This window comes from Salvelinus alpinus, chromosome 23, assembly GCF_045679555.1.
Source record: "Salvelinus alpinus chromosome 23, SLU_Salpinus.1, whole genome shotgun sequence".
Lineage (NCBI taxonomy): Eukaryota > Metazoa > Chordata > Actinopteri > Salmoniformes > Salmonidae > Salvelinus > Salvelinus alpinus.
Window position 1 is genome coordinate 42,115,414 of NC_092108.1, and position 26,356 is coordinate 42,141,769.

Here is a 26,356-nt window from a genome sequence, read left to right on the forward strand (position 1 = left end):
TAACCATCATTCTTTATCCTCATCAACATTCTCATCGTCATCAAGTTATATTTAATCACACTCATAAAGAGCACCAGTAAGTGGATACATACCGAAGGAATAGCAACGCTCTCTTCTGATAAATTTGTTTGTCCTTCCTGAGCTCCTCCACTCCTCCCTCTAACTCCAACTCCATAGACGGGCTTTTGGGCTCTGATAAGGTCATCTTCATCATCACCATCCTCTTCCTTAAATTCTGCAATGAGTCATACGCCACGGTGATATGCTATGTTAGATATGCAAAGAAAACTGTAGCTTAAAAAAAGACTGGCAAAAAATATGACTGGTTGATGACTGTCAATTCTTGCATGACGCTAGCTCACTTAATCCCTGTGGTGTGGTGTTCCTTTTAGGACACCCTGAGCCTCAAGCCTCACCCCTCCTTCAGTGGAGGCTGGTGGGAGGAGCTATAGGAGGACGGGCTCATTGTACAGTCTGGAATGGAATAAAGGGAGTGGAGCCAAATGTGGTTTCCATATGTTTGATGTGTTTGATACCATTCCATTCATTCCATTCCAGCCACTACAATGAGCCTGTCCTCCTATAGCTCCGCCCACCAGCCTCCTCTGCCCTCCTGAATCGTCAACCATAAATCCACAAATCATTGCCAAAAATGTGAATGGTTGATAACTGCCAATTTGTGCATGATGCTAGCTAGCTTACTCACTTACTGTACGCACGGTGTACATTTTAGGACATGCTAATCCTGACACTTCATCCTTTCCGCCTACCTTGTCCAGGGTAGTGAGTCCTGCGGTGAGGCTGAGGTTGTATTTGCCGTAGCTGGAGGCCAGCTGCAGGGTCCTGCCCTGCTTGGTGTTCTCCAGGGAGAGGTCTCCCCTCAGGGCAGGGCTCCACACAGAGCTGATGGTGCAGGAGGCCTTCAGACCCTGTTTAGCCACCATACCCCAGCCAACTGCCTGGAACACAACAGAACCAGTACAAAATCGCTCTTAGGGTATGGGTTCTACATGGAAACTTTTTCAACAAAAACTGATGAATACTGGTATGGTCCAAACTTGATGACTGTGTCTAGAGATGGTGCCAGTCCAGAGTAAGGTATCCCTTGCTTTGAAATAAATGCCATTGTTGAATATGTCAAAGACTAGCAGGAAGCTTCATACTTTGAGGTATGTGACAGCGGGTGCGTAGAGGTGTAGGCGGGCCTCTCTGTCCCTGCTTCTGTCTCTGTAATAGCCCTCCAGCACGAGGTTACGGACGGTCAGCCACTTGCGGGCAGTGAGTTCAGAGGTCAACTGGTAGATGTGGCGCTGGGGCTGACTCAGCTTGTGCGTGGTGTACATGTAGAGCCAGGGAGTGTCCATGTTGAACATACCTGGAGACAGCACACTCACAGTTATACACACGGATGGCCACGCATAGAGACACACACACATGACATTGCATAGCACAGTAAATAAAGCCCTTCAATCTTCCATTACCTTCCCAATTTCTGAACATGGCTTTGGAGGTGTCTTTCCAGTGTAGTCCAGCCACCAGAGGCATCTGGTCGTTGTAGTTCACTTTGAGGTGGGTGCTGCTCTCGGCCCCCCTCTGCCTCAGGTGAGAGTGCATGAGCTGGGTCTTGTAGTTCAGCCGCTTGTCAGGGACCTGCAGACTGAACTGGAGGAAAGGTTGGGTGGCGTATTGTATAGTGGTGAATTACATTTTTGTTTTGTTATTGCTGAATGTACATAAGAGACCTGCCCATGCCCAAGGACAAGCCGCTCATAATCTCAAAGTACAAACACACCAAAAACACGAGGCATTTATCACTCGACTACTCTAGTTGACAGAAACTCTCAATTGTCATTAATTGCGTTAAATTGTCCCCTGATGATTAATATTGGAGGTAGAGAAAAAGAGATGATAGATACGATAGATAGAGATAGCACAGCTTCTATTATCTCTATTTCTATCTCCAGGGTGCAAACAATGCAGTATGTTACATGCTGTATTCATTATGGTAAACCTGATGATTTGCCATGTCACGAGATCATATACCACGGTCATAGAAATGGACGTACTAGATAGTAGATCAATAGAGATAAACCTGTGGTGTGTACCTCAAGGGCATAGCTGGTAAGGTTGTGTCTGGACTGGTTCCTGAAGGACTGGCTGAGGAGGAGGCGGTGCTTGTTGTTGATCTCGTCCCAGTGTTTCCCATAGCTCACATCCACACTAGACTTGGTGTGGCTGGGACTCTCCTCGTGTCTCAGCTGGACCTGGAAGGATAGAGAGGGATAGGATGAGTGGTGTGTCAGGTTTTGGCCAGGACTGTTTGGTTTTGTTCACTAGATGTCCCCCTTGCACCTTTTTTGTACCTTTTGTTTTTCTTGCCCTAATTATTGTTTGCACCTGTAAGTCATTCCCTTGTTAGTATTTAAACCCTGTGTGTTCCTTAGTTCCTTGCTCAGTGTTTGTATGTTAGCACCCAGCCCCAGCCTTTGTGAACATTTTTCTCTTGTTGGATTTTCCAGAGGTTCTCTGGTTTTGTTCTCGTGTATTTTTGGATTGGTCTTTTGAGGTTTGTTTTTTCCCTTGCTGTTTTTACCACTTTGTGGATTTTCTTTTGTATTTTGGAAGATATCTATTTTTTATTAAACCACCATCTCTAGTACTGCTGTGTCTGCCTCATCTTCTGGGTTCTGCCAATTATTAGTGACTGTTTCTCGCACCGGGTCCTGACAGAAACACTGAGACATTAATATGAACCCAGAGGCAGCCAGTACCCAGGACTTTTTTCCCATGCTGTCCCACCACGAGGGGACTGTCCAACGTCACGAAGCTGCTCTGGTTCAGCAAGAGGCCTTACTGGCTGGACATTCTCAACTTCTGTCGGAGATGATGACTTCCATAAAGCAGATTTCTGATCAACTTTCTCCTGCAACCGCTTCTGCTCCAGTTCATCAGATTCAAGTGCCCGTGGCAGTTAACCCCCTGGCTGAACCTCGTCTGCCGCCTCCCCAACGGTTCTCAGGTGATCCGAGTGTTTGTAAGGGGTTTTTCACCCAATGTTCTCTCTCCTTCGAGCTGCAACCCTCGTCGTTTCCCACCGACCGGTCCAAGATAGCATACATCATCACCCTGCTGTCGGAAAAAGCCCTAGCCTGGGCTACTGCTGTGTGGGATGCCCAAAGTCCCTGCTGTGCCAGCTACTCTACCTTTGCTGAAGAATTCAAGCGAGTGTTTCAAGGTCCTACCAGCGGTCCTGACTCAGCCAAACAGCTCCTGACTCTCCGCCAAGGTCGGCGCAGCGTGACGGACTATGCCATCCAGTTCCACACGGTGGCAGCAGCGAGTGGCTGGAACGACGAGGCGCTCACAGTGTGCTTTTTGAAGGGTCTTTCCGACACCATCCAAGATGAACTGGCCACTCGGGAACCACCAGACAACCTCGAGTCCCTGATCAAGTTGGCTTCACGCATAGACCAGCGTCTGAGAGAGAGAGAGCTCAACCGTAGATCTCTCACCCTAGCTCCTATCGGTCCCAGCTCCGAGTCTCCACCTTTATCCTCGCTGACTCCACCGGAACCCATGCAGGTTGGACGCATCTCCCAGGCTGAGAGAGACCGCCGGATGAGGGAGCGATGCTGTCTATATTGCGGCAAACCGGGCCATTTCCTCTCCACGTGTCCCGGGCTCCAGGGAAAACGCACTCTCCCGTGCAGGCTTGGGAGGACTGTAACGGGAAACATAACCTCTTCCCATCCATCCAACTCCCGCCTGCTCATTCCAGTTACCCTTTCCTGGGACAACCACGAGCTTCCCCTTCAAGCCTTGGTAGACTCTGGAGCCGCAGGTAACTTCATGGATGGTGTCTGGGCGAAGGAAAATGGCGTTCCCTCTGAACCTCTAAGTGATCCCATAAGGGTTACTACGTTGGATGGAAGCCCTTTGGGATCTGGACTTGTCACTCGTGTCACTACCCCCTTGCGACTTTCAGTTTCCCAACACCAGGAAGTGATGAACTTTCATCTGACCTCGTGTTCCGAGTTCCCTCTCGTCCTTGGATACCCCTGGCTTCACAGCCATAACCCTCACATCGACTGGTCTGTGGGCACTATCAAGCAGTGGGGTCCTACGTGCCAAGCCACTTGTATCTTCCCAAGTTCCCCGAGTTCCCCTCCCGAGTCTCTAGAATCCATCGACCTGTCCCGAGTTCCCGAGTGTTACCATGACCTCAAACCGGTATTTAGCAAACAGAGGGCCACCAAACTACCACCCCATAGACCTTACGATTGCCCCATCGACCTGTTTCCGGGCACCTGCCCTCCCAGGGGTCGGATCTTTTCCCTATCTCCTCCCGAACGAGCTGCTATGGATACCTACATCAAGGACTCTCTGGCAGCAGGCCTCATGCGTCCATCCACCTCGCCGGCGGGAGCAGGGTTTTTCTTTGTGGCCAAAAAAGACGGGGGATTACGTCCTTGCATCGACTACCGGGGACTTAATGCCATAACCGTCCGTAACCGCTACCCGCTACCCCTTATGGCCACAGCCTTTGAGCTGCTCCAGGAAGCAGTGGTCTTCACTAAGCTTGACCTGCGGAACGCATACCATCTTGTGCGGATCAAACCCGGTGACGAGTGGAAGACCGCTTTCAACACGCCTACTGGTCACTACGAATACTTGGTGATGCCCTTCGGCCTGACCAACGCCCCGGCTGTGTTCCAAGCGCTCATAAACGATGTGCTTAGGGATATGCTTAACATTTTCGTGTTTGTTTACTTGGATGACATCCTCATCTTTTCGAGCTCCCTTCAAGAACACACTAAGCATGTCAGACAAGTGCTCAAACGCCTTCTAGACAGCCATTTGTACGTTAAGCCTGAAAAGTGTGAATTCCATTCCTCTCGAGTACAATTCCTGGGATTTGTAGTGGAACCCGGTCGAGTCCAGATGGATCCCAAGAAGGTAGGGGCGGTAGCAGATTGGCCCACCCCCAAGTCCGTTAAGGAAGTTCATCAAGAACTTCAGCTCGGTGGCAGCCCCTCTCTCAGCGTTAACCAAGGGTGGAGTCTCGCAAGCTGTCCCAGAGATTCATCGGTCCCTTTAAGATTGCCAGGAGAGTCAATCCCGTTACTTTTCGCCTGCACTTACCCAGATCCCTTAAAATCAATCCCACATTTCACATTTCTTTATTAAAACCTGTTGTTTTTTCTCCCCTTATCCCGGCAGGCAGACCTCCCCCTCCGCCCCGTGTCATCGGAGGCCAGTCGGCTTATACCGTCCACCGGATACTGGATTCCCGCCGGGTGCAGCGGTCCTGGCAGTATCTGGTGGACTGGGAAGGCTACGGTCCCGAGGAGCGCTCCTGGGTTCCTGCCAAGGACATACTGGACCCTGACCTCATTCGTCAGTTCAGGGTCCTCCACCCTGAGAAGGCTGGTAGGAACGTCAGGAGCCGTTCCTAGGGGGGGGATTCTGTCAGGTTTTGGCCAGGACTGTTTGGTTTTGTTCACTAGATGTCCCCCTTGCACCTTTTTTGTACCTTTTGTTTTTCTTGCCCTAATTATTGTTTGCACCTGTAAGTCATTCCCTTGTTAGTATTTAAACCCTGTGTGTTCCTTAGTTCCTTGCTCAGTGTTTGTATGTTAGCACCCAGCCCCAGCCTTTGTGAACATTTTTCTCTTGTTGGATTTTCCAGAGGTTCTCTGGTTTTGTTCTCGTGTATTTTTGGATTGGTCTTTTGAGGTTTGTTTTTTCCCTTGCTGTTTTTACCACTTTGTGGATTTTCTTTTGTATTTTGGAAGATATCTATTTTTTATTAAACCACCATCTCTAGTACTGCTGTGTCTGCCTCATCTTCTGGGTTCTGCCAATTATTAGTGACTGTTTCTCGCACCGGGTCCTGACATGGTGAGAGGAAATTATTCTATTCTAGTCTAGTCTATTCCTATCCTTTGACAACTTGAGTAACTAGTGAGTAGATGGCGCATGGCTCCAATGGCTCGGTCAGAGCATAATGTTTGCAACACCAATAACAACAGATAGGGAATGGAAGCGCCTAAACATTTGAGTCCTGCCCAACCAGGTACTGTAGGCCTATGAGGTAACAATTCGAACAAACCTAAAACACGGTATGATATTAAACATGTCCTTGCGGTTACCAATGGTTACCTTGTGGTTAATGTGGGCTGTGGTAGAGCAGTAGAACTCGTGTTCAGCCCTCATGCGGTACGTCTGGTTGGGCTCCCTCTCACTCCTCAGGCTCTGGGACGTGTGGCACTCCTGACGCAAGTGTCGGGAGTCCTCTGTGGAAGGTCAAAGTTCAGCAAACCCCAAAGTGACAGATAGTGGCTTCAGAGCGGAGCTCCACCGTGTGCCTTAGAGAGGCTGCATGGCAAAGTACCACTCACCTCGCAGGCCATATTTGAGCCTCAGTGCAGAGCTCCACAGTGGGCCCTTCTGCTCCATCAGCCCTAGAATCCTGCTGCCCACCACTCCAGGCAGTAGGAGCTCCGCCTCCACTGAGTACTGTCTCCGCCCATCATCCAGCCTCCTCTCCAAAACCACTGTGGATAACCAACCAATAATGATGGCTTTACTATGACTTTACTTTTTCTGCCCAGTAACAGGCTTATAAAACACTCAATAGACAGTATTGGATCAAGTTTTCAATAGTCTATAACCTGAGAAGGAGGCAGCTTCTCTGAACACATTCTTCAGAGTGGCAGACAGGCTGGTCTTTCTGCCCAGTCCGCGAGTGACGTTAGCAGAGAGGATCATGGGACGGCTTTCCGCACCCACTTTGGCCTCTAGATGATAACGCAGCCTTTGCTCTGAGAGGAGGGTCTGGGAGTCAATCAGTCCCTGTGGAAACCAAATGCACCATGTGAAATAAACATTGATAGTGATAACCACATTGTTTACATTGATACCTGCATTGTTGGGTTTAGAGCTTGCAAGGCATTTCACTGTACTTGTGCCCGTGACATTAAAACTTGAAACTTGAAAAAATGTTAATGGTTGATTCAGGACGCTCCACAAGACAACAAAATCTCCAAACCTCCCCCTTACCATGACGTAATACTGATGAACGTTGTCTATCAGAAGCTCAAGTTGACCGGTCCATATGTTCCCCACTTGGTCAAGTTGCCCTGACAAAACAACACCATTGGTGTCAAGTTTTGCAATCGCAAGTCAAGTCAGTTTAAGATCATTGTAGCTAGTTCAGAACTGGGTTCAAATAGAATCGGTTAATTGTTTGCGTGAGCCTGCCAGATGGGCACAATTTGCACTTTTGGGACCATTCTATGAGTTTGATTGTGCCAAACAAGCAAAGCTGAAGTACTTGAAATATTTCAAATACTACTTGAACCCAGGTCTGAACTAGTTCCCTACGGTTGACCCTAGAAGAGGATGAAATGGCAATAGTCAAATCCGTTTAAATACGCTGACTCTACCCTGGATGGTGAGGGTCTTAAGTGGGTGGGTCATCTTGAGGAGCAGCCTGTGGGGGCTGAGGGCCAAGTCCAGAGACATGTCCCTGGGGATGGAGGACTGGGGGGTGGCCAGGAGGAGGTGGAGGGAGGCCTCTCCGGGGAGCCAGGAGCCACTCTGAAACATAGAGGAACGACATGATCATTCATCACTTATATGAATTGCCTTTCCATTACAGATGCTATAATTTGTGGTAATAATGTGTTGTAATAATGTGTTATAATAATGTGTTGTAATAATGTGTTATAATAATGTGTTATAATAATATAGTGTAATAATGTGGTGTAATAATGTATAGTAATTTCAGACCTGGGTTCAAATAATATTTTGTATTTGAGTGTGCCAGATAGGCAGGGTTTCTACTTTTGGGACTACTCCATTTGTTCCATTGTGCCAGGCAAGCTCAATAAAGCACAGATTGAAATCTCAAATACTATTTGAACACGGGTCTGTGGAATTTTCATGGCACCCGTGCCAAAGGTTCTTGTAGCAAAGCAGGACAATTAGCAGGACATTTAGCAGGTTAATAGGTTGGATTGACAGTACCTGCGTCAACAGAGAGTATGCTGCCTCTAGTAGGTACTGGTGAAGGCCTCTGTCTAGCTTCAGTAGCCTGAGGGAGAGGTGCACAGGGCCGGGAGGGAGGAAGGTAAGCCCCGTAGAGGATAAAGGGTAGGAGACATTGGAGCACAGCTGCCACCCCACCATCTTAGACCCTGGGAGAGAAATACAAAATGGCTGCTCATCCTCTTACTTCAAAATACTGGAAATCTTTAAGATAGAATCTAGGCAAGCATTGGCGATAAATACTGGTCTCAGATCAACTAATATCGTTTAGTTATTTACATCTACATACAGCATGACACTAGAATCTTTGCAAAAATAGCCTAATTACACACAATTATTTCCAGAAAGGACTTGGACCTTTCCAGACTTGACCTTAGATACCGCCCTTGAGCTTTGCTGGGATGAACTCACAGGTCTTTGGCGTGCAGGTGGTCCTCTCCACACGGCTCTTGGAGCCTCTCATCTCCTCTCGGTGGTCTCCGTTTACATGGTACATTCTGGAGCTGTGGCACGCAGGGAGACATTGAAAATCAATCAATCATTGAATTGGAATTTCAATTGGCTAAACGGAATGTGCTTTTGGCCCCAACCTAGTTACCTAACCAACGAATACAACGAGAAATGGTACATTTACTGAAGATAATGTGTCTAAAAATGAAAATGTAAAATAACAGTGGCGTTCTTTCAGCAAGAGCACTAATCACAGCTCCTCTCACCTGAGAGAGACTATATCCATGAGGTCTTCAGGTGTGTTGAGGGCCACTCTCAGGCCGTGGCCCTCCTGGAGCTGCACACTCCCATCCAGACTGCTGGAGGTCCTGAGCTCTGTGGCCCACTCCACCCCAGCCCGACCCAGGCCCCCATCCACCCCCATCCGGGCTGACAGGCCCACATAGGCACTGTGGGAAGAGAAAAATATCATTATATGGGAAAGAAACCGAGGGACATTCCCACAGTGTGCAAAAGTACAGAGATCTTCACAAAAATGACATTATTATTTCAAATACTTTGTATGCCACTAAGGGGTGACCGCTGTTTGGCTGAAACGCAGTCATTGGTGAAACACTAACCAGGGATAAGAAAATGAAGAGGCCGTCAGATCCAAAATGGATACCGACTTACTTGGGCTTGATGTGACCTGCCAGTGAGAAGTGGGACCAGTCTCTGTAGTTGGCACTGCCCTTGAGGTGCAGGGAGAGGAGGGAGGTCATGTTGATGCCCAGTCTAATGGGTAAGCCTGACAGAGAGGGCAGGACCAGCTCCTCTGTCATCAACACCGCCCTGTGGTGGAGCTGCACCCCCTGACCCTGATGGGGGGAGAGAGATAGAGAGAGAGAGAGAGAGAGAGAGAGAGAGAGAGAGAGCGAGAGAGAGAGAGAGAGAGAGAGAGAGAGAGAGAGAGAGAGAGAGAGAGAGAGAGAGAGAGAGAGAGAGAGAGAGAGAGAGAGACCCACATTAGCCCATCCATTCTTTCTCAATACAATATTATACCAAGAAGAGCAAAACATGAAACTAATGTGTATGAGCATTGCTTAAAGGTAACAGACTAGAAAGATATTACACAGGATTTCATCAAACTACATTCCTCTGAGATGATCATATGGAGTCATATCCTGTATGGGTCCCACAGCACCACTATCGCAGAGGTCAGAGGTCACAATCGCATACCTTCAGCAGTCTGACGGCAAGCCCAGCCATGCTGAGTGACAGCTCCTTTATCTGAGAGTAGAGGTCAGCACAGGTCACCACGCTCAACTCATTCCCAAACACTTTGACACCAAGCCAACAACGTGGTCTGGCCTCCTCCAGTCTCCCTCCTGAGAACTACAATAAAAACATCAATCACCATCCATGGTCATTGAAAAGCTATTTACATCTACAATCGGAGTGAAGTGACTCATTATTTAGGCTACACTATGAAACCATCAGATGTTGGTCATCTCCTAATGTAATTCTCTAACTTAAACGTGCAAAAATAGAATTGGCACATAGGCTAGCTAGGCTTAGATAGGCTAATGAATGTAGCAATGGTTAAATATTGCTGTGAAAGTCTCACCATAGTCCTGGCCTGGCTGAGGTAACCGTAGATACTAGGTGAACAACCAGAGCTGTCTCTTTCCCCAGCTTTTCTCCTTCTCCGCTCCTTTCTCTGTCCTTTAACTCCTTCCCCTGCTTTTCTTCGTCTTCTCTCCTTCATCGGAGACTTCTTTCCATCCTCCTCTTCATCCCGAGTTGTAGGCTCCTCATCAGGAGAAGTTGATTTGTGGCCAAAAATGTGTTTCAGAAGAGGCTCAATGTTTTCCACACGAAGATCGACCTGTGGAGGAGAGCAGACAATTTGATTTCCCGTTGTCCATTTGATTTGAATCACATACAGCGCCTGGTCCTCAGATATGTTGTTTTACGTCCCTCTCTCGGTAATTCAATGCTTCAGAGCATTGTGGAAAAGCAGAAAATTCCCTCAAAAACACATTCAGTTGCTCACAGAATGAAAACAATAAGATATGATCGAACTACTCGCCTCAAGCAGATTGAAAGCTCTTCCGTGGATGTAGACAGTCAGGTTAGCCATGGCATAGCGCGGCACAAAGGACTTGGAAGAGAAAACCAAGGCTCCCTCCATGTTTGCAACTCCAAATCCTGAGACACATAAAAAACACTTACTGTATTCTTTTGCTCTTCAAAGGACAACCAAGTGCAAAATGTAATCACTTCTGAAACAATTATCACTGCAAGTAATTGAAGAGGGTTATCCTAAAAAGACAAAGCTACCCTTTCACAGGTAACTTGCTGTACATTATAACATATGTATGAACCATGTTAACAGATTAGCATATTCATCCAATGTTGTTGATGTTACTACACAGGTACAGTGCCTTCAGAAAGTATTCATACCCCTTGACTTAATTCACATGTTGTTGTTTTACAGCCTGAATTCAAAATGGATTAAAAAATATATATATTCTCACCCATCTACACACAATACCCCATAATGACAAAGTGAAATCATGATTTTAGACATTTTTGCTAATTTATTGAAAATGAAATACAGAAATATCTAATTTATATAAGTATTCACACCCCTGAGTCAATACATGTTAGAATCAGAATTGGCAACGATTACAGCTGTGAGTCTTTCTGGGTAAATTTCTAAGAGCTTTGCACACCTGGATTATACAATATTTTCGCATTATTCTTTTAAAAATTCTTCAAGCTCTGTCAAGTTGATTGTTGATCATTGCTAGACAACCATTTTCAAGTCTTGCCATAGATTTGCAAGTCGATTTAAGACAAAACTGTAACTAGGCCACTCAGGAACATTCAATGTCGTCTTGGTAAGCAACTCCAGTGTATATTTGGCCTTGTGTCTTAGGTTATTGTCTTTCTGAAAGGTGAATTTGTCTTCCAGTGTCTGTTGGAAAGCAGACTGAACCAGGTTTTCCACTAGGATTTTGTCAGTACTTAGCTCTATTCCATTCCATCAATATGCCTTGTCCATTACTGTCCTGGTTAGTGATTACTGTCTTATTTCATTGTCGAGCCTCTAGCCCTGCTCAATATGCCTTAACCAACCATATGCGATGACATCACCTACTTTAAACGTCTCTAGAGACTATATCTCTCTCATCATTACTCAATGCTTAGGTTTACCTCCAATGTACTCACATCCTACCTTACCTTTGTCTGTACACTATGCCTTGAATCTATGCTATCGTGCCCAGAAACCTACTCCTTTTACTCTCTGTTCCGAACGTGCTAGACGGCCAGTTCGTATAGCCTTTAGCCGTACCCTTATCCTACTTCTCCTCTGTTCCTCTGGTGATGTGGAGGTTAATCCAGGTCCTGCAGTGCCTAGCTCCACTCCCACTCCCCAGGTGCTCTCATTTGTTGACTTCTGTAACCGTAAAAGCCTTCGTTTCATGCATGTCAACATTAGAAGCCTACTCCCTAAGTTTGTTTTACTCACTGCTTTAGCACACTCTGCCAACCCGGATGTCTTAGCCGTGTCTGAATCCTGGCTTAGGAAAACCACCAAAAACCCTGAAATCTCCATCGTTAACTATAACATTTTAAGATAGAACTGCCAAAGGGGGCGGTGTTGCAATCTACTGCAAAGATAGCCTGCAGAGTTCTGTATTACTATCCAAGTCTGTACCCAAACAATTCGAGCTTCTACTTCTAAAAATTCACCTTTCCAGAAACAAGTCTCTCACTGTTGCCGCTTGCTAAAGACCTCCCTCTGCCCCCAGCTGTGCCCTCGATACCATATGTGAATTGATTGCCCCCCATCTATCTTCTGAGCTCGTGCTACTAGGTGACCTAAACTGGGACATGCTTAACACCCCGGCCATCCTACAATCTAAGCTTGATGCCCTCAATCTCACACAAATGATTAATGAACCTAACAGGTACAACCCCAAATCGGTAAACACAGGCACCCTCATAGATGTCATCCTAACTAACTCGCCCTCCAAATACACCTCTGCTGTTTTCAATCAAGATCTCAGCGATCACTGCCTCATTGCCAGCATCCGTAATGGGTCTGCGACCAAACGACCACCCCTCATCACTGTCAAAGGCCCCCTAAAACACTTCTGCGAGCAGGCCTTTCTAATCGACCTGGCCGGGGTATCGTGGAATGACATTGACCTCATCCTGTCAGTAGATGATGCCTGGCTCTTCTTGAAAAGTGCCTTCCTCACCATCTTAAATAAGCATGCCCCACTCAAAAAAAATGGAACTAGGAATAGATAAAGTCCTTGGTTCACTCCAGACCTGTCTGCCCTTGACCAGCACAAAAACATCCTGTGGCGTTCTGCATTAGCATCGAATAGCCCCCGTGATATGCAACTTTTCAGGGAAGTTAGGAACAAATATACACAGGCAGTTAGAAAAGCTAAGGCTAGTTTTTTCAAACAGAAATTTGCATCCTGTAGTACTAACTCAAAAAAGTTCTGGGACACGGTAAAGTCCATGGAGAATAAGAGCACATCCTCCCAGCTGCCCACTGCTCTGAGGCTAGGAAACACTGTAACCGTCGATAAATCCACTATAATTGAGAATTTCAATAAGCATTTCTCTACGGCTGGCCATGCTTTCTACCTGGCTACCCCTACCCCGGTCAACTGCCCGGCACCCTCCACAGCAACCCGCCAAAGCCCCCACCATTTATCCTTTACCCAAATCCAGATAGCTGATGTTCTGAAAGAGCTGCAAAATCTGAACCCATACAAATCAGCCGGGCTAGACAATCTGGACCCTCTCTTTCTAAAATTATCTGCCGAAATTGTTGCAACCCCTCTTACTAGCCTGCTCAACCTCTCTTTCGTATCGTCTGAGATTCCCAAAGATTGGAAAGCTGCCGCGGTCATCCCCCTCTTCAAAGGGGGTGACACTCTAGACCCAAACTGCTACAGACCTATATCCATCCTACCCTGCCTTTCTAAGGTCTTCGAAAGCCAAGTTAACAAACAGATTACCGACCATTTCGAATCCCACCGTACCTTCTCCGCTATGCAATCTGGTTTCAGAGCTGGTCATGGTTGCACCTCAGCCACGCTCAAGGTCCTAAATGACATCATAACCGCCATCGATAAGAGACATTACTGTGCAGCTGTCTTCATCGACCTGGCCAAGGCTTTCGACTCTGTCAATCACCACATTTTTATTGGCAGACTCGACAGCCTTGGTTTCTCAAATGATTGCCTCGCCTGGTTTACCAACTACTTCTCTGATAGAGTTCAGTGTGTCAAATCGGAGGGCCTGTTGTCCAGACCTCTGGCAGTCTCTATGGGTGTGCCACAGGGTTCAATTCCCGGGCCGACTCTCTCCTCTGTGTACATCAATGATGTTGCTCTTGCTGCTGGTGATTCTCTGATCCACCTCTACGCAGACGACACCATTCTGTATACTTCTGGCCCCTCTTTGGACACTGTGTTAACTAACCTCCAGATGAGCTTCAATGCCATACAACTCTCATTTCGTTGCCTCCAACTGCTCTTAAACGCAAGTCGAACTAAATGCATGCTATTCAATCGATCACTGCCCGCACCTGCTCGCCCGTCCAGCATCACTACTCTGGACGGCTCTGACTTAGAATACGTGGACAACTACAAATACCTGGGTGATAGACTGTAAACTCTCCTTCCAGACTCACATTAAGCATCTCCAATCCAAAATTAAATCTAGAATCGGCTTCCTATATCGCAACAAAGCATCCTTCACTCATGCTGCCAAACATACCCTCGTAAAACTGACCGTCCTACCGATCCTCGACTTCGGTGATGTCATCTATAAAATAGCCTTCAACACTCTACTCAACAAACTGGATGCAGTCTATCACGGTGCCATCCGTTTTGTCACCAAAGCCCCATACACTCCCCACCATTGCGACCTGTACGCTCTCGTTGGTTGGCCCTCGTTTCATACTCGTCGCCAAACCCACTGGCTCCAGGTCATCTACAAGTCTCTGCTAGGTAAAGCCCCGCCTTATCTCAGCTCACTGGTCACCATAGCAGCACCCACTCGTAGCATGCACTCCAGCAGGTATATCTCACTGGTCACCCCCAAAGCCAATTCCTCCTTTGGTCATCTTTCCTTCCAGTTTTCTGCTGCCAATGACTGGAACGAACTGCAGAAATCTCTGAAGCTGGATACTCATATCTCCCTCACTAGCTTTAAGCACCAGCTGTCAGAGCAGCTCACAGATCACTGCACCTGTACATAGCCCATCTGTAAACAACTCATCTATCTACCTACCTCATCCCCATACTGTATTTATTTATTTATCTTGCTCCTTTGCACCCCAGTATCTCTAATTGCACATTCATTTTCTGCACATCTACCATTCCAGTGTTTAATTGCTATATTGTAATTACTTCGCCACCATGGCCTATGTATTGCCTTAACTTACCTAATTTGCAATCACTGTATATATACTTTTTGTTTGCTTTTGTTCTACTGTATTATTGACTGTATGTTTTGTTTATTCCATGTGTAACTCTGTATTGTATGTGTCGAATTGCTATGCATTATCTTGGCCAGGTCGCAGTTGCAAATGAGAACTTGTTCTCAACTAGCCTACCTGGTTAAATAAAGGTGAAATAAATCAAATAAAAAAAGTATTTTTATCCTAAATAACTCCCTAGTCCTTGCCCATGACAAGCATACCCATAACATGATACAGCCATCACCATGTTGAAAATATGAAGATTGGTACTCAGTGTTGTACCTGCCCCAAACATAACGCTTTGGATCCAGGACATAAAGTTAATTTGTTTGCCGTATTTTTTGCAGTTTTACTTTAGTGCCTTATTGCAAACAGGATGCATGTTTTGGAATATTCTTATTCTGTACAGGCTTCCTTCTTGTCACGCTGCCATTTAGGTTGGTATTGTGGAGTAACTACAATGTTGTTGATCCATCCTCCATTTTCTCCTATCACAGCCATTAAACTCTGTAACTGTTATAAAGTCACCATTGACCTCATGGTGAAATCCCTGAGCGGTTTCCTTCCTCTCCGACAACTGAGTTAGGAAGGACGCCTATATCTTTTGTAGTGACTGGGTGTATTGATACACCATCCATACACCAAGTGTTATGAATAACTTCACCATGCTCAAAGGGACATTGAATGCCTGCTTTTTTATACTCATCTACCAATAGGTGCCCTTCTTTGTGAGGCATTGGAAAACCTCCCTGGTCTTTGTAGTTGAATCTGTGTTTGAAATTCGCTGCTCAAATGAGGGACCTTACAGATAATTGCATGTGTGGAGTACAGAGATGAGGTAGTCATTCATCATGTAAAATACTATTATTGAACACAGAGTGACTCCATGCAACTTATTATGTGACTTGTTAAGCAAAATTTTACTCTGAATGTATTTAGGCTTGCCATAACAAAGGGGTTGAATACTTATATATACTTATATACTTATAAACAAAATTCAACTTTGACATTATGGGATATTGTGTGTAGGCCAATGACACAAAATCTCAATTGAATACATTTTAAATTCAGGCTGTAACACAACAAAATGTGGAAAAAGTCAAGGGTGTGAATACTTTCTGAAGGCACTGTATAAGAGGAACTTCATGTAAATTACCTGAGTCTGCAGTGTAGTCTGAATAAGAGGAGTATTTCCAGGGTTCAGCCTCAAAGTCTTTGGTAATGATGTCATCAGGCAGTGCCTCCATCAGTGCCTGCTTCATGGGGTCCTCAGTTCTCAGGACCTGGGTCAGGTGACTCCACACAAAAGAGCCCACTGAGAATGAAATTCAGAGCAATCATCAATCAGCATAACATCTTACTTGTAGGATGTGTAGGTGGAGTCATTTGGAATCTCTCAGAGTAGTGAACCTGTATGGCTGATCCCAATTTGCTCCCTGTCTCTGCTCTTTGGCCCTAAACCATCGATATTTGTGGTTCTGAACGGTCTGGATAGGTATAAGCGGTGTAGAGGTGGAGCTTTTAACATATTGCTTCCACCTTACAGATCTGCAAAAACTGAAGGGCCTAGACCACACTTTTAGAAAATAATGTGCTATCCAGTTCTTCATTTGAGCAGCATCCTGCCAGAACAGGATCTGGCACCTCTCAGTTTTGGACTGTTTAGTTCCGGAACCCATTTGCCAGGATCCGGTACCTCTTCTGGCATGAACAATTATTTTCACTTTTTGTAATGTAAAAATTAGAATAAAAGCAATCAGAGTTCATTCAAGTTGACTACTCTCCTGGCTGCTCCCTAAAAAACGTAATGTAAAAATGTGCCGGATATTATAAGAATTGATTCGTGTTGGGCCCGCCCAGGGTTTATGGTATGGTCAACATTGTAGCCCATATAGACCAACGAGTGGCCATTACTGTGGAGAGAGAGCGAAGCGCGCCTGTATCTCTGACAGAGCTAGAACGTGGTTCACTTTCTATGATCTCTCCCTCTCTCTCTCTCTCTCTCTCTCTCTCTCTCTCTCTCTCTCTCTCTCTCTCTCTCTCTCTCTCTCTCTCTCTCTCTCTCTCTCTCTCTCTCTCTCTCTCTCTCTCTCTCTCTCTCTCTCTCTCTCTCTCTCTCTCTCTCTCTCTCTCTCTCTCTCTCTCTCTCTCTCTCTCTCTCTCTCTCTCCCTCTCCCTCTCCCTCTCCCTCTCCCTCTCCCTCTCTGCTCTGATAGACATGAGCGTTGCACTTCATCATTTATTTCCTTATAGAATCTTGGCAGCGGAAGGGTGCTGGAGGAGCTGCAACACCACTGATACATTTAAATACATTTACCAAAGTTATAGAATTACTGACGTCTGTTCATAAATAAATGAAATAACAATACACCAGGAGTCGGCCCATCATTTAGCCACAGAGGATCAATATCTTAAAAATAATAATAAACAGCCTAGCTGTTGATTGTGTGTAGCCCAATCGCAATGCATGCCGATCATACCGCATGTTTCTCCACACCAGTGGCGGTCGACACCGATAAAACAAAATTATGCGCATGCCATTATTTCTATTACAGTGTAGTGGATGACTGTCATTCATATTCCATTCATCCAGCCCAATGTAAAATCCATTAAAAAAAGGGTAGGGGTGTGGATCGGAAAACTAGTCAGTATCTGGTGTGACCAGCATTTGCCTCGTGCAGCACGACATATCTCCTTCGCATTGAGTTGATCAGGCTAAGAATTGTGGCCTGTGGAATGTTGTCCCACTCCTCTTCAATGGCTGTGCGAAGTTGCTGGATATTGGCGGGAACTGGAACACGCTGTCGTGCACGTCAATCCAGAGCATCTCAAACATGCTCAATGGGTGACATGTCTGGTGAGTATGCAGGCCATGGAAGAACTGGGACATTTTCAGCTTCCAGGAATTGTGTACAGATCCTTTCGACATGGGGCTGTGCATTATCATGCTGAAACATGAGGTGATGGCAGCGGATGAATGGCACAACAATGGGCCTCAGGATCTCATCACAGTATCTCTATGCATTCAAACTGCCATCAATAAAAGACAATTGTGACGTCATACATACTACACTGTCTGCCATCTGCCCAGTACAGTTGAAATCGGAATTCTGTGAAAAGCACACTTCTCCAGCGGGAGCCCTTGTGCTGTGGAAAATAAGAACCGTATCAAAAAAATATATTTAAAAAATGTCTGATGAAAAATGTTATTTGACCTTAGTGCTATTAGCCCCAAAAAGTATTTTTGTTATGCTAATTAGATTTACGCGGGGGCACTGACATCGACCTTAGGGTCAGCTTCTTGATATGCCACTCCTGTCAGGTGGATAGATTATCTTGGCAAAGAAGAAAGGTTTTTGTGCATATGGTATAATTATTAGTCCAACAGTTGCAAACGAGAGTTTCTATTGGACAAATGCAGGTATGTTTATGCCTGTTTCCTTCAGTTTGCTTCTGTTTAAGAAAGGTTTTTCAACAGAATTTGCTGATTGAATACACCCCTGATCTCACGCAAACACGGTTAACTTTCATAGCAGCCACATACAAACAGCATGATCACTTTGAGCGTTGTATAATTCCTTCTCGCATCTGCGTGCTCTCCTCCTCTCACTTTTTCGCTTCTCTGGTGGACTTCAGTGCACAACACATTAGCTATCTGTGACCAGGCGAAAAAAACTTTCCAAGCCAAACCTTCATATCATAACACACAGCCTACATTGTTGTCACCATATTATCTAACGTCAGTCAACATAGCTACTAGAACTAACGCATTAGTAAACCCGCTAGCTACAGTCATGCAGTGCATGATTGTAGCAGTTACACTGGCGGGCCCCAGTGGCAATAAATTAATAAAGCCAAAAGCTTACCTTGACTTGGAAGAGTTCCAGTGTTGGATAGCCAGAGCCAACTAGGTAACATAGCATTCACTTATACTGCAGTTTCAAAACTGCAATCTTTTTTGTAATGGAAGTGAAAGTATTTATATATATATAGATATATATATATATACATATAAATAAATACTTTCAAGTTCATTTATATATATATATATATATACAGTGGGGAGAACAAGTATTTGATACACTGCCGATTTTGCAGGTTTTCCTACTTACAAAGCATGTAGAGGTCTGTAATTTTTATCATAGGTACACTTCAACTGTGAGAGACGGAATCTAAAACAAAAATCCAGAAAATCACATTGTATGATTTTTAAGTAATTAATTTGCATTTTATTGCAAGACATAAGTATTTGATCACCTTCCAACCAGTAAGAATTCCGGCTCTCACAGACCTGTTAGTTTTTCTTTAAGAAGCCCTCCTGTTCTCCACTCATTACCTGTATTAACTGCACCTGTTTGAACTCGTTACCTGTATAAAAGACACCTGTCCACACACTCAATCAAACAGACTCCAACCTCTCCACAATGGCCAAGACCAGAGAGCTGTGTAAGGACATCAGGGATAAAATTGTAGACCTGCACAAGGCTGGGATGGGCTACAGGACAATAGGCAAGCAGCTTGGTGAGAAGGCAACAACTGTTGGCGCAATTATTAGAAAATGGAAGAAGTTCAAGATGACGGTCAATCATCCTCGGTCTGGGGCTCCATGCAAGATCTCACCTCGTGGGGCATCAATGATCATGAGGAAGGTGAGGGATCAGCCCAGAACTACACGGCAGGACCTGGTCAATGACCTGAAGAGAGCTGGGACCACAGTCTCAAAGAAAACCATTAGTAACACACTACGCCGTCATGGATTAAAATACTGCAGCGCACGCAAGGTCCCCCTGCTCAAGCCAGGGCATGTCCAGGCCCGTCTGAAGTTTGCCAATGACCATCTGGATGATCCAGAGGAAGAATGGGAGAAGGTCATGTGGTCTGATGAGACAAAAATTGAGCTTTTTGGTCTAAACTCCACTTGACGTGTTTGGAGGAAGAAGAAGGATGAGTACAACCCCAAGAACACCATCCCAACCGTGAAGCATGGAGGTGGAAACATCATTCTTTGGGGATGCTTTTCTGCAAAGGGGACAGGACGACTGCACCGTATTGAGGGGAGGATGGATGGGGCCATGTATCGCGAGATCTTGGCCAACAACCTCCTTCCCTCAGTAAGAGCATTGAAGATGGGTCGTGGCTGGGTCTTCCAGCATGACAACGACCCGAAACACACAGCCAGGGAAACTAAGGAGTGGCTCCGTAAGAAGCATCTCAAGGTCCTGGAGTGGCCTAGCCAGTCTCCAGACCTGAACCCAATAGAAAATCTTTGGAGGGCGCTGAAAGTCCGTATTGCCCAGCGACAGCCCCGAAACCTGAAGGATCTGGAGAAGGTCTGTATGGAGGAGTGGGACAAAATCCCTGCTGCAGTGTGTGCAAACCTGGTCAAGAACTCCAGGAAACGTATGATCTCTGTAATTGCAAACAAAGGTTTCTGTACCAAATATTAAGTTCTGCTTTTCTGATGTATCAAATACTTATGTCATGCAATAAAATGCAAATTAATTACTTAAAAATCATACAATGTGATTTTCTGGATTTTTGTTTTAGATTCCGTCTCTCACAGTTGAAGTGTACCTATGATAAATATTACAGACCTCTACATGCTTTGTAAGTAGGAAAACCTGCAAAATCGGCAGTGTATCAAATACTTGTTCTCCCCACTGTATATATATATATATATATATATATACTGTATATATAAATAAATAATTTCACTTTCATTACAAAATAATATATATTTATATATATAGCTATCTCTCTCTCTCTCTCTCGCTTCACCTTCATTTTTGAAGAAATTAATTTGTTCAAAACTGTTCAATTATTGTCTTTCTCTCTCTTTGAGTCAACTACTCCACAGATTTTATGCACTGCAGGGCTAGCTAGCTGTAGCTTATGCTTTCAGTACTAGATTCATTCTCTGATCCTTTGATTGTGTGGACAACATGTCAGTTCATGCTGCAAGAGCCGTGATACCAGAGGAGCTTGCATGAAATGAATTGCATGAAATGCGTTCATAAAAGGCAACAATTTTCCCAGAACCTAAGGCTCCAAAAAATGTTCCTCATGTGTGCAACTTCTGCAAGCGCCTCTATACTTCTCCTCTATGCTAGTACGCAAACGCGATGATAATCCATGCAATGCTTTATTATAAAGGTGATTTTTTTTCATGCTTTCCAGGACCACAGAGCCTCCTAAGTCACTCTCCTCTCTGGCTCACGTTTTGTTCCGGCACCTTGCAATTTACAAATTAAGCACTGGTGCAATCTAGAACCTAAAATAGAATCGCCTGAGGATTCTACATGGAACCCTAAAGGGGTCTACGTGGAACCAAAAAATCCCTATGGGGGAGAGCCAAAGAACCCTTTTGGAACATTTTTTCCCCAAACCTTGGCTTGAGGTCTCATGGCTCAAAGTCGTCTTCACTGCTCGAAGCACTTCGGGGTCGGGGCAGTGCATTATCTGCTGGTATGCAGCGATCCTGACCTCCACGTCCTCCTGGTGGTCACGGTAGAGCCGCAGCACAGAGCCCCTCTGGAGAAGCAAAGAGCTGTCAGTCACAGATCCCTCGCCCCAAGGGCACCTCAATATCCCCACAACGTCAGCGTGAATCCACGTGAAGAGATCCTTCTGATTACCGAATGAACCACAGGAGGCTGCTGAGAGGAGGACGGCTCATAATAATGTCCGGGAACGGAGCGAATGGAATGGCACCAAACACACAGAAAATATGTATTTGATACCATTCCACTTACTTCACTCCAGACATTAACACGGGCCCATCCTCCCAAATGAAGGTGCCACCAACCTCCTGTGGTATGAACAGTATACCGCCTGAATTGTTTTAGTACAACAGGATACTTCACACAATTCAAGTCAAATGTATTCAAGTCAAATCATGTTTGAACTGTAACGTCCTCTTGGACAATAACGTATTGTCTTGAATCGTATCCCTTCCATGGGACTTCTGCTACTTGAAATGTTCAAATCACTCACACAGGCTTTATTCCGTGAGAGACAGTTTCTCATCTTATTCCAATTAAACACAAACCAGGCTCCAGAAGAAAACAAAATCCTATTTCTAAACATTGAACTGAGCAAAACAGTTCTTTGTTTTACAGTTCAGTTCAATCCCAGAGGTTATGCCTAGAAACTTGACCATTATCTGCCATCCTACTCACGTCAGCATTGCAGGGGATGCGTCTGAAAGCTTGTATGGCAGTGAGTCTCAGCTCCAGAGGGGTGGAATGGCTCTGTATACAGAGGTTTAGCTGAGGGATGAGAGCTGAAGCAGCCAAGCCTGCATTTCCCACTGCTTTCAATGCATAGAGCAGCTGTAGGAGGAATCATCACTTTACATCATCATCATCATCATCATCATCCTGCTTGTTGCTGCTATCTTTATCATCATCATCAGCAGCAGCAGCCATTGAGATGCTCAAGTTCACGAGTCAGGACAAGTATGAACCACGCAATACAAACTGTAATATCACATTTTAAATACAGCACAATCACCAGACGGTGATAAAAACTCCAATACCAGCACACCAACATAACCTGTGTATATGGAGTCGGATCTAATTCTGTGTCTAGGTACCTCTGTGTTGTCTCCTCCACAGCCCTCTCCCAAGGTGTCTTTCAGTGCCTGTATGAAGCTCTGGACCTGGGGGATGAGACTGCAGGGAGACTGGCTCCTCCGACATAGCAGGTGGACCAGGGAAGAACCAGTCAACAGGGCCTTGGTCCACACCTCAGGTGTCTTCAGCAACGCCTGAGAGAAAAGGAGGGAAAAAACAACGGTCTTATATTATGGACCCATTGTATTTGTATGTTTCCCTTTGATTATGTGTTTAATGGGTGACGCCAAAGCATGCGTTGCTGGATGTGACCTCAACAGTGTTGCGGAGTAAAGGTATCGGTTGAGTTTCCTGCGACGATTTTGAATCGTATGTCGACCTATATTGAAAATTCTCAGCCATATAATTCAATACAGTATCCTGTATCTAAACCACTGTTTTTGTTCAACCCAAAGTCAATATCCCCATAGAACATCCCATCAGACCTACGTACGTTGACCGAGCCAACGATGTGTGGTGAGGGGTGAGAGATGAGGGCGATGGTGGTGAGAAAAGAGTGGGCCCGCTCCTGCTCTATCTCCTCGTCCCGGATGAGGTCTGTTAAGAGGGCGATGCATTCCTCTGAGCCACACGCTGGTAGGCCGTCCAAGAGAGGCTGCCTGCAACGACAGCACAGTCAACAGAGTAACCAACTGCCGGGAATGGACATCACCGATTCAGTCACATATTCTCACTTCTGGACGGTTCTTATAAAAGCAATGTATAAAAGCATTATAAATAATGATTCATCAAAAGCGTCATATCATTGATATACACGATATGCATTCTTGTAAAGGATGTCTAGTGTCTTTGGGTGTGTTATAACGGAAGCGCTTTGTGACTAATGAACAAAAAAACTAATCTCAGCTACAGAGAAGAATATGGCAGAGAGGACACCGTTTTGATTTTGCCTGTAGTTTCAAGCAACCTAGGGATGACTAGTAAGTTGTTTTAGGGAGGAGCTATAGATTCAAAGATGGCTGCTATTCCACAGACAGACTCCTCTCTGTCCATACCCTGCCCCAGAGCTGTGTATTTTTCTCATTAGGGAAACCATAAACAAGCGTTCCACTGCCTCTATTGCATTAAAACCCTGGTACAAGGCGTGACAAGACTCAGCCCAGTCAGTATATTTTAGGGTCTTGTTCAGTAGGGAGGAAATGTTTTGAAACAGAATGAAAAAGGGAGGTACTGTCCAATAAGAACACATATGTACATTTTACATGGCAAAGCATTTTTTTATAGTGTGCCCTACACAACACAACCCAGGATACATTTAGGAGAGAACAGTGGCTGAAGGGAACTGACCAGTCGTTACGGCACTTGAAGGAGGCGTCGTGCCACAGTGCTCTGAGCTGAGGCAGGGACAGGGCTCTCAGTTGAAAGGCCAAGTGCAGGAACAGCTCCGACAGCTACATACAGGGAAGACAATACATATGAAACATTTTTCCTCAATAATGTTTTTCCTGAAATTAAAAAATTGTCTTTTTAAGGAGCATTATTGACATAAATGTAGCATCCTAATACATGTCAAAAATCCCTCCTTCATTTAAATGTCTTTGTGCTAAATCTCATGAAAATACAACTTTTTGACACTGAATGACCTTACGACAGGGAACTTCCAATTAACATGCCTAAATTTGGAAAGCTGCAGCCAGGGTTATGATTTCATAAGAGCGGGACAGAGACAGACCCAAAACAGAACCAGGCTCATTGATCTTATCAATCATCTGATAACCAAAAAGTAATCATAATTTCAAAGAGAGAGAGGGACTGACGGGATGCCAGGTTGGCCCCTTTTTAAATGCCCCCCCTATCTAAACAGGTAGTCATGATGATTGCCAGATTGGGTTTGACTGAGCTCCTGTGTAAGAGCTGAGGAAAAAGAGTGAAAGGTCCCAGGGCGAGCCAAACCACAGCACACAAACACAAACAAGCCAAATTTGGTTTGACAGGGAACACACTACTGAAGGAAAGACCTCTGACCTTGGGAAGGGGGTTTTCACCTTCATGCAAGTAAATAGAACCATGGCGTACTTAATTACATGTATTACATTTGGTTTATTACATCGCTACAGTGTTGGCATTGCCATCATTTTATGATAAATGTAACCCAAAATGTTAAAGTAAAGAGAGTATTTAATCAATGAAAACAAGTGTATCCTTCTATCTGTGGGACCAGCTGTCATTCTTGCCTCACCACATATGGCGTAAGCATTAGTGACTTTGTGGTAAATAAATACAGATGTTTTGTAGGAAACGTTGTATGAAACCATCGCTCATAGGTTCCTTACAGTGGAACGTATACATCTTTACTTAATGAAGACAAATAATGGTATAATGATGTATGATGCTGTTTAGTTCTAAATGTTTTTCCTCATAATCCTGGACTATCGTGCCATCATCTTATTACATTTGAAATCGCAACAAATAATCTGCTCAGACCGCAACCAAGAATTATCAAAAGCCGCAAAATAAATTCTCGGACAACCCAAAGACTCCTAGATGCCCTGACAGACTCCCTCCACCTGCCCAAGGACTTCGGAGTACAAAAATCAGTTAACCACCTAACCGAGGATCTAAACGTAACCTTGCGTAATACCCTAGATGCAGTCACACCTCTAAAAACAAAAAACAAGACATTTGTTCCCTGATATACAGAAAATATCCGTAAATTGGAACGGAAATGGCGCTTCACCAAACTGGAAGTCTTCCGACTAGCTTGGAAAGACAGTACCGTGCAAAATCAAAGAGCCTTCACGGTCAGCCTACTTTCCATTTACATTTCCATTTAAGTCATTTAGCAGACGCTCTTATCCAGAGCGACTTACAAATTGGTGCATTCACCTTATGATATCCAGTGGAACAACCACTTTACAATAGTGCATCTAACTCTTTTAAGGGGGGGAGGGGGTTAGAAGGATTACTTTATCCTATCCTAGGTATTCCTTAAAGAGGTGGGGTTTCAGGTGTCTCCGGAAGGTGGTGATTGTCTCCGCTGACCTGGCGTCGTGAGGGAGTTTGTTCCACCATTGGGGTGCCAGAGCAGCGAACAGTTTTGACTGGGCTGAGCGGGAACTGTACTTCCTCAGAGGTAGGGAGGCGAGCAGGCCAGAGGTGGATGAACGCAGTGCCCTTGTTTGGGTGTAGGGCCTGATCAGAGCCTGAAGGTACGGAGGTGCCGTTCCCCTCACAGCTCCGTAGGCAAGCACCATGGTCTTGTAGCGGATGCGAGCTTCAACTGGAAGCCAGTGGAGAGAGCGGAGGAGCGGGGTGACGTGAGAGAACTTGGGAAGGTTGAACACCAGACGGGCTGCGGCGTTCTGGATGAGTTGTAGGGGTTTAATGGCACAGGCAGGGAGCCCAGCCAACAGCGAGTTGCAGTAATCCAGGCGGGAGATGACAAGTGCCTGGATTAGGACCTGCGCCGCTTCCTGTGTGAGGCAGGGTCGTACTCTGCGAATGTTGTAGAGCATGAACCTACAGGAACGGGTCACCGCCTTGATGTTAGTTGAGAACGACAGGGTGTTGTCCAGGATCACGCCAAGGTTCTTAGCACTCTGGGAGGAGGACACAATGGAGTTGTCAACCGTGATGGCGAGATCATGGAACGGGCAGTCCTTCCCCGGGAGGAAGAGCAGCTCCGTCTTGCCGAGGTTCAGCTTGAGGTGGTGATCCATCATCCACACTGATATGTCTGCCAGACATGCAGAGATGCGATTTGCCACCTGGTTATCAGAAG

The 26,356-nt window shown here is 45.4% G+C and overlaps 1 protein-coding gene across 1 annotated transcript in view; it reads right to left on the bottom strand.

Moving 5' to 3' along the window:
* LOC139551048 (uncharacterized) overlaps nucleotides 1-26,356 on the bottom strand; it is a 71,556-nt gene that overhangs the window by 37,932 nt on the left and 7,268 nt on the right. Inside the window, exons 9-31 of the mRNA XM_071362399.1 lie at nucleotides 23,923-24,026; nucleotides 23,069-23,234; nucleotides 22,596-22,769; nucleotides 22,180-22,332; nucleotides 21,388-21,532; nucleotides 16,158-16,316; nucleotides 10,574-10,692; nucleotides 10,109-10,369; nucleotides 9,721-9,876; nucleotides 9,175-9,359; nucleotides 8,769-8,951; nucleotides 8,464-8,555; nucleotides 8,032-8,201; nucleotides 7,449-7,602; nucleotides 7,063-7,142; nucleotides 6,675-6,855; nucleotides 6,402-6,557; nucleotides 6,163-6,296; nucleotides 2,106-2,264; nucleotides 1,482-1,662; nucleotides 1,164-1,375; nucleotides 771-959; nucleotides 93-235 (exon numbers count right to left, since the gene is read on the bottom strand). Of these exons, the coding sequence (XP_071218500.1) occupies nucleotides 93-235; nucleotides 771-959; nucleotides 1,164-1,375; nucleotides 1,482-1,662; nucleotides 2,106-2,264; nucleotides 6,163-6,296; nucleotides 6,402-6,557; nucleotides 6,675-6,855; nucleotides 7,063-7,142; nucleotides 7,449-7,602; nucleotides 8,032-8,201; nucleotides 8,464-8,555; nucleotides 8,769-8,951; nucleotides 9,175-9,359; nucleotides 9,721-9,876; nucleotides 10,109-10,369; nucleotides 10,574-10,692; nucleotides 16,158-16,316; nucleotides 21,388-21,532; nucleotides 22,180-22,332; nucleotides 22,596-22,769; nucleotides 23,069-23,234; nucleotides 23,923-24,026 (3,656 nt within the window). The remainder of the gene's footprint in view (nucleotides 1-92; nucleotides 236-770; nucleotides 960-1,163; nucleotides 1,376-1,481; nucleotides 1,663-2,105; nucleotides 2,265-6,162; nucleotides 6,297-6,401; nucleotides 6,558-6,674; nucleotides 6,856-7,062; nucleotides 7,143-7,448; nucleotides 7,603-8,031; nucleotides 8,202-8,463; nucleotides 8,556-8,768; nucleotides 8,952-9,174; nucleotides 9,360-9,720; nucleotides 9,877-10,108; nucleotides 10,370-10,573; nucleotides 10,693-16,157; nucleotides 16,317-21,387; nucleotides 21,533-22,179; nucleotides 22,333-22,595; nucleotides 22,770-23,068; nucleotides 23,235-23,922; nucleotides 24,027-26,356) is intronic.